Source organism: Labrus bergylta, chromosome 1 (genome assembly GCF_963930695.1).
Source record: "Labrus bergylta chromosome 1, fLabBer1.1, whole genome shotgun sequence".
NCBI classification, from domain to species: domain Eukaryota; kingdom Metazoa; phylum Chordata; class Actinopteri; order Labriformes; family Labridae; genus Labrus; species Labrus bergylta.
Genome location: NC_089195.1, coordinates 22,045,983 through 22,053,941, shown reverse-complemented (window position 1 = coordinate 22,053,941; position 7,959 = coordinate 22,045,983). Strand labels below are relative to the sequence as shown.

Below are 7,959 nucleotides of genomic sequence, written 5' to 3'. Positions count from 1 at the left end.
ATCAAGTTTCCTAAGAACAATTTACTTTCAGACTTGATATATTCCCAATACTCTATTCTTAGCATAAACAGGGCTGAATAATTGAGTACATGTAATCTGTTTCCTTCAAGCCTCAAACGGTAATACTGAGGTTCAATTTATGACAATTTATTCAGAGGTTAAGAAGTTATAATTTGTGTTTATAGATATAAATGCTGCACAAGCTGCAGCTCTTAAGTTTTCTATCTGACCAGTAGAACATGTAGGCCTGTTGTTTGCGAGAGCTAATAGATGTAAAAAAAAAAAAAGAGTGCACTAATAATTCATCTGAGGGCCTAAAAGTTTGAGTTATCGGTACATGTCGATGATCTTCATCATTTTGCTGTGTAACAAATCAGTCACACTGTGAACAATGTGAAGTGGTCTTTATTTTAAAGGAAAATCATTACATCAATCTCACAGTTTAGATGCTTACAAAACAGGTGGCACAACAAAAAAAAGTTAAAGTGACCTTTAGTCACAAAATGTTGTAAATATGCATTACTGGATTGTCACAACAGCTACATATTTTAACAGAAAGAGATTTCAGCTCATTTGCTGTAAGTACTCAAATACTTATTCACAAATGACAAGGAACTGGATTAACACACATCAAATTGTGCTTTGTCTTTGATAAATCTCCCATGCTGATGGTCGCATCAAAAGTTTGACTCACAGTTCCACAACAGTAGAAAGTTTAAGCACTATAACAATTTATTTGATGTGAACAGGCATCCCATTTCATTGTTGTCTTTAAAAACCACGGTAACAACTGTTAGATATGAAATGAAAATGTGTTCAAGTATGGCTGCCTCAAAAAACACCAGCACTCATGGCTGGCTATTTTCAATGACGAGCAGAAGAGCTTTAAAAACTAACACAGCAGAAGACAGCTTACTGGATGCTCCTGAACATGCGACATAACATTGTGAAAACAATACACTTGCACCCATTGAGCTCAAGTGCATTCATTCAGGCTTTACACTGAGTGAATAACTGATTATTAACAAACAGAAGTTTCACACATGATCCCGTCATGGAAGACTATCGACACTCGAGCTGATGAACTGCTGACAAAGAAAAATGAGGAAGACAGAGTGCATGATCACAAAAATATTAAAAGTTAAATTCCTATCAAACTGGCTCCCAATATTAGTCCCTGAAATGTATATAGTGTAACCATCCAAGAGGCATGTACCGGTAATAGATTGTAAGCATGGAAATACAAATTCACCAACATTTTATGTAAAGACTCATGATTTTTTTTTTTTTTTTAAAGAATGCAAATACACTTTTCCTGAAGGGATACAAATTTAAATGCCTCACATCTGAAAACGTACAATGCCCACCTTGACATATCAAGCAACTAAGCATAACATCTACTCTCCTACAAGTATATAAGCTGAGGTTTCAAGAGATATTCAGTCAGAGAGTATAGAAAAGAAACGTTTACAAGCACCACACATAAACATCCTCAAGCCCGTCTCCTGCAGAGGAAGGTCGGCGAGGCAACATCTTTCAGGAGCAGAGATGAACATTAAGGAGTAAAATACATCTCTTTGGTCAGCATTGACACAATGCAGGGGATCTGCTTCTTTGCATTGAAGCCTGGAGAATTGGAGATTGACTCGAACTCTACTGCCACCTTGTGGTTCACTCGTGTCATGATGTGCTGGAGCTCCAACTCTCTGCCGTATTTGCTCATCATTTCACACAGAGACTGCATGAACCAGGAGCCGGTCATAGTGTTCCTCCAGGAGTAGTAGCCTGAAGACACAGGGAAGAAGCGAGGGGTTTTTAATCTAATCAATACAAATGGAACAATGACTGTACATGAAGTGTGTGTGGGTCTTCACCTGGTGCTGTTGAAAAGGCATACAGGAAGTCAGCTTCCACAGGGATCCTAGTTGTGCCCTCTTCTCCGCTGTCTGTTTCAATGCCTCCATCAAGATCAGTGCCTCTGCAAGCCTGATCAACATGCAGAGAAAAACAACAACACCTGGTTATAGGCAAGAATCTTCAGAAAAGCCCATGGTAAGTTAGGGAAAAAATGATGAGGAAAATAATTAATCTAAACTGTTACGATACCTGGATAAAGAAGAGTTTGGGTTTCCCCACCAGTGATTTGCAGCGATCCCCTCGGAAAAGGGACGTCAGGTATTTAAGCTCCACTGAGCCGTCAGTACCAAAGAACACACCCTCATCTCCATGACTCAACAGAACACAGACGAATGAGGCGTAGCAGCTGTGATCCTCCTTTGACGCTGCGTTAAACAGAGGAGTTAATTGTGTGTAACACATTGTTCACCAAGATGATTCATAAGACAGAAGGTGGAATGGGAAAATTGTGTTTTGCAGTATGTGTGAGTGAACATATTTGAGAGTAGTTTTAAAAAGCGTCGTGCATTCAACTTACCAGAAATTAAAACCTGTTTCATGTGCTCCACTGACAGGTCGTTGTAGACCTTGGCTTTATAACCCAACTTTGAAAACACTTTCATCGCGTTTGCTGCATCTATGTCTGTTCCATTTCGTTGATTCATACCTTTGGGGGGGAAAAAAAGGCAGACATTTTTTTTTCTAGTTACTTGAAGAGTTTAATGAAAATACAACTACTGGAAAGCTTTTAATGATGATAATGCATAACGCAAAAATGCATTCCAAAAAAGTAGATGAAAATGAAAATGAATTGTATAAACAAGTCAAACAAGAAAAGCAACACTGTGATCACAGTTATTAAAGGAACTAAATACGTTCACTATTTCTTTGACTGGTTAATTGAACTATTAGCACAAACTGGAGACATTTGTTCATGTCTCCAGTGACATCAAATTAATTCCACCTTCCCCTCTCCAGTTTACCTTCTTGAACATGTTTCGCAATTAACACCCTTACCACCAGCTGAGCATATGTGTTTTGGGTGGTAACATGTTTCACATAGTGGTGAGGATAGGGTAACCTGCATGTAGATAAATAATACAGAAGGTATAACACTGAATGTCTATTTGCTAAGGCTAAGTGGTAAACATGAATTTGTCTTTTCATGTTCATGTCTTAAAGCTTTTAAGTAACACAACAAAATGTTTGACATATTTGGAAAAAATACATCATATATTCCAGGTGAGACCTGTTGTAGTTAGTCTGTAAGTTCTATGATGCTGTTTGGTACACATTTGATGTCTTTGTCCTTAACTGAGTGAAAACCATACCCCGACCTGCAACCACACCCCAAACTGTCCCCAGAGGGTGAATTTTAAAAGCCCCCCCCCCCCCATCCCTATTAATATAAAGCCTGGATTGTCCACATCAGCCCAAAGTATTATTCTGCATGTCTTAAATAAATCAGCCAGAAAAAGAAAAAGCACCCACACAGGATTAAATAATTAAACATGTGATGTCCATTTACTGGTTGGTTTGATCTCCCTAGACTTTTCAGCGCATCATGATAGACTGACTCGTAATCTTACCATTACTTATAGTCCAACAAAAAGTTGAAAGTGCACAGTTATTTTATGTTAAACTAAACTAAATAGTCTCCTGTCTGCAGAACTTGGATAGTCTAAATCAGTGGTTCTCAAACTATGGGTGGTACGCGGGCTCCCTGTGGTGGTATGCAAAGGAATCTCCACAATATATATATTAAAACGTTCAGCATAAAAGGCCAGTTTTTTTTTATTTTTTGTTGTACTCTTATCTTATCTGGCTTCTATCTCTTGGGTTGTATTTATATCAAATGTTTTTTCCCTCTAAATTAATCTAGTTTTTGCAACAAACAACTTTAATCTTCTCAATTTATGCTCGTGTGCACAGACATAAACACGAGGAGCACGCCTCGCGTTTTGAAAAGTTCCACTCAATATTCTGTTATTTAAAAGGAGTTCAGTACTGAATCAACAGCAAGCAGCTGTAGGCCTACTTTAACAGATATTCTATTATTTATTGGAGATCAGCACAGAATCGGTGGCAAGCAGCTGTACATTAACATTTTCAAAACTAAAAGCCAGGAGATGCTTCCGTTGTGATGCATTTACAAGAGTGTACGGACAGTCGCTCACCCTCTCTCTCTCTTGCTCTGAAGCTAATGGGATTCTGCTCTATTTTGCTGTCTTAACTATGCACAGGAGTCAAGAAGGATTTTTTTAAAGGGAGTTTTGCTATGTTGAACGCAGAGACTTATAATACAGAGGCTCTGGTTGCACGGAGCCTGCACTCTCTCTCTTTCTCTCTCTCTCTCAGGCACGCAGCAATTTTATGAACAAATGAAAAATTAAATAAGAACAGGCCGCCAACAGTCAATAATAAATAATATTCTTTTATGAATATATTTGCCTCCTGCGTAAAATGTGTGTAGAAATAGGCCTACAGTGTATTTTAACATCTACCATACTGGTGGTACTTGGAGAGCCACATTTTTTTCAGAGGTGGTACGCAGTCTAAAAAGTTTGCGAACCACTGGTCTAAATAAAACTGGAGGTGTTAAATTAAGTTGTCACCTAAAGCTTTTTGTAAGACAGCGCCTCTGGACACCAGCTGGCCTGCAAGCTTTTATACAAAATCTTCATCTCTCTTGCACAACATTTACAATTTGTGTTGTTGTTAGGTCATGCACCGTTTCTTTGTTTATTAGTTGGAAACAAAGCAAATGGACTCAGCAGTACAGGCGTTACCACTGCTGCTGTCAACTCCACTCACACGATGCACATGCTCAAGGAACATTACGCTGTTTGCAGATAAAGCAGTCATGTGTACTCAGTTAGTCCTGCCAGACAGGTTTGTCAAACACACGTCTGACAGCAGAATGAGACCCTCATACAGTAACGCTGATGCTCTGGAACAGCACGGTGAAGCTGTAATAGCTTGCATTCACATCCAAGGTCTTCAGCTAGATAAAAGAGACTCTATCAATAACAGCTGCCACTGCTTTAGAACATTTCAAACTTAAAGCACACAATGTCCTAAAGGCTGGAAAATGACTAAGGTTGAATAAAGGTTTCATACAGCATCTCCAGCTACTTCAGATTTGTGTGTCTTCAGGATTCCAGCATTTGATAAACATTATTCTATAGAGCCCTAACGTGGCTGACATGGTGATGCTTCAGAAAAACCGATTACGAACACCAAAAGGACAAATACAACAATAGGAGTAAGAACTTCCTCATCCAAACACTACAGCAACATCAGAGTGAGTTTGACATTCAAGAAATGTGCAACATGATCGTTCTCAAGCACACAACAGAAGAGGAACTAATCAAACGGTGTTGTGCATTTCAAATGATAATGCAAGTCATGAGGGTAGCTGGGCTTCCTGAAGAGCCACTGACCACGTGCTTTACAGTAATAGCTGGTTTGTTATCAAAAGCAAGAAAGCATACCAAGGGATTACAACAAACACACACTCATTCCATGTTACTCTACAGCCAACATATCATTTGAAATAATAAACCCAAGGAACTTGTGCTCTAAGGATGATAAGTGCTCAGTGATGCAATCTCTAATCCCAATTATGTTCTTATGCCTTACTGATAAATTACATAACCTACCACTTAGGCCAAGGTTTTCATTTATGAAGGTCAGCCAGGTAGTGACATTATAAGCCCCCTAACCCCCCACTCTGTACAGGAGAGTAAATGTTTTTTGTAACTCGCCTGTTTTGGTTTTATGAAGGATACAAGTTGTGCATAGTTTGGGGCGTGACTGATCTGACTGCAAGCAGCCGTGTTGAAGCTGTTTGTCAGGAGGCCTTATGGCCTGCCTCTATGTCTTATGTTAGGCTGACTGAAAGTTAATATTTCTAATATCACTCAGACTTTGTCCATGTATATACAGTCTTCAGTCTATGTTTTTAACACCTGGTTCGGTCACCAAGTATACCGACTTTGCAACGGACTAATCTTACAAGCAGACAGAATACGCCAAAAAGTAGCCATCTCTGAAGACAAACACACGATGGGTCAAGACACGCAAAGACACTAATCAATGTTTTAGGGTCTGGGGTGATGGTAGCACATCGTGAGTAGTCCCAATCAGGAATTTACCAGAACTGTCTTACTCCACAGGTCATCCTATATTTCCTCTTTTCTACACTTTCCCAGTTCATCCACTGTCCCTGCTTCGTCTGAGCCACACAACTGACTCCTGTTGATGTACCTGCTCTCCTACTCGCTTCCTTCTTACTTTCCTTCTTACATTGTTCCACTCCACATATATTTGCAAGAGCTTAGGTTCAGGAAGGAATCTGGGAAATTGATTTTCTAGCACACACAAGTTGTGTTGAACATTGGGTAAATGTGGACAATTTAAAACATCACTAGAGGGCCACCAGAAGCAAAGACAGCAAGCTAACTCCGATTCAAGTTTTTGTTTAAACCAACTGATCGATAAAACCTTGGGCTTACTTCTTGGTTTAGTCTATATCATTAAAGACTTTTAAAATGAGATTCTGTTTAGCCCCAGTGGCTTTTTTTGTAGGGGAAATATCTCATGTTTTATGTAAAATATTTCCCTGTCCCTGTCGTGAGAAACTATCAGTAAAGAGTACATTCCCAAGGGTATTTACTATTCAAATAACAAAAATTAAGAGTGAAAACAAACAAAAGAAAATGTTCCCTTTTCAGTAAATGTTCCCACAAGTAATTTGTCCCATCCCTATTGAGTAATAATTTCCCTGATGTTGGGTATTAAGATAAAAACAAACAGGAAAAACGTTTAAAGTTGATTATATTCAGAGGTTACTTGTATTCATAGTAGTTCCATTATGAATGAGTTTCATTTGAACATTAGGTGACAAAGCCTGGGCCAAAAGAGCAAAAATAAACACCTGTTCTTCTGTCAAAGTTCTTGTTGTTGATGATGATGCACTGGCCGATGCTGGGATACTTCAGGCTGTATCTGAAGCTGTGGGAGCCGGGGTGGGCATCCACGTCCATTCGGCCAGCAACAGAGGAAGGTGGCTCCGACCTGAGAGACAACAAACCCATAGCTCAGTCTACACTTCAAATAAAGAGATTTAACAGTGTGAGTTATGCACAAAAAAAAATATATATATATATACTGTACAGCGGTGCGGAAGTGTTTACATTGTGAGTTGGAGGCCTGAATTATTACTGTTGAATTGTTCAATTTATATATATAAAAAACACACACAACAAAACATAATTATATGTAAAAACTAATATAAGAAAGCTATGAGATATTGCAATAATACTTTAGTAACTAGACAGTCGGTAGACTTAGTAATTAACGGGGACAAACAGCTTCCTCATGACTGTCAGGACAACAATGTGCTTTAAACATAAACACAGCTAACTTGCTAACGTTAAAATAAAAATGGACTCACTCTTGGCCATCGCCTCTTCTTGCGTCTGTGGCGTCTCCTCCGTTTGCAGACATCTTTCTCTTACTAAAAAAAAATGATCTTCGCAGCGATATTAACGCCCTGAATGATGCACAGCACACCCAGTAAACAAATGATGCTAAGAGACAGACGAATTGCGCCCAACTGCGCCGCTGGTAAACAAAGATGCTGATGTCATTCTTGTTCTTCGGAGCTTTATGGCGGGTTGGTGCTGCATTACCGCCACCTACTGGATGTTCTGCTGGTGTCTCATGCTGAGATCATGTAATAGACTGTGATATTTACAGTCTATGGCTGAGATGCTCTTTGTTTTACACACGAACGTCTTCTGAATGAGGGGCGAGTCAAACATCTCCATCTGATGAGTGCCGCTGGTGCTTTTTTATTTATTTTTTATTTTTTTTATAAATGCTAAGATCAAACAATCATTGCTATGCAAAACAATCCCATGTTTTCACAAATTCAAGAGTTTAAAAAAAATTCGCTGAGGTTAGTACTTTGTAACTGATGGTGTTTTAGTTCTTGCTTAAATTTTACTTTTTTTAGAGACCAAATTTTAGGCAAAGATAAATCAGTATTTTGCACAT

The 7,959-nt window shown here is 38.8% G+C and overlaps 1 protein-coding gene across 1 annotated transcript; it reads right to left on the bottom strand.

Moving 5' to 3' along the window:
* Positions 1-387: 387 nt before the first annotated feature.
* casp3a (caspase 3, apoptosis-related cysteine peptidase a) lies at positions 388-7,552 on the bottom strand. The gene is made up of 6 exons (XM_020647186.3): positions 7,355-7,552; positions 6,836-6,975; positions 2,435-2,563; positions 2,107-2,282; positions 1,875-1,986; positions 388-1,785 (listed from the first exon to the last, which is right to left on the bottom strand). Exons 1-6 carry the CDS (start codon positions 7,405-7,407, stop codon positions 1,556-1,558), a joined length of 840 nt encoding a protein of 279 aa, XP_020502842.2. The 5' UTR covers positions 7,408-7,552; the 3' UTR covers positions 388-1,555.
* Between the last annotated feature and the right edge of the window lie 407 nt (positions 7,553-7,959).

Coding starts and splice junctions, on each gene's coding strand:
- casp3a (XM_020647186.3), bottom strand. CDS start 7,407: ATGTCTGCAAACGGAGGAGACGCCACAGACGCAAGAAGAGGCGATGGC. Junction 2,564..6,835: donor GAACTTTGACAGAAGAACAG/GTGTTTATTTTT, acceptor TCCCCCCCAAAG/GTATGAATCAACGAAATGGA. Junction 1,786..1,874: donor TGCCTTTTCAACAGCACCAG/GTGAAGACCCAC, acceptor CTGTGTCTTCAG/GCTACTACTCCTGGAGGAAC.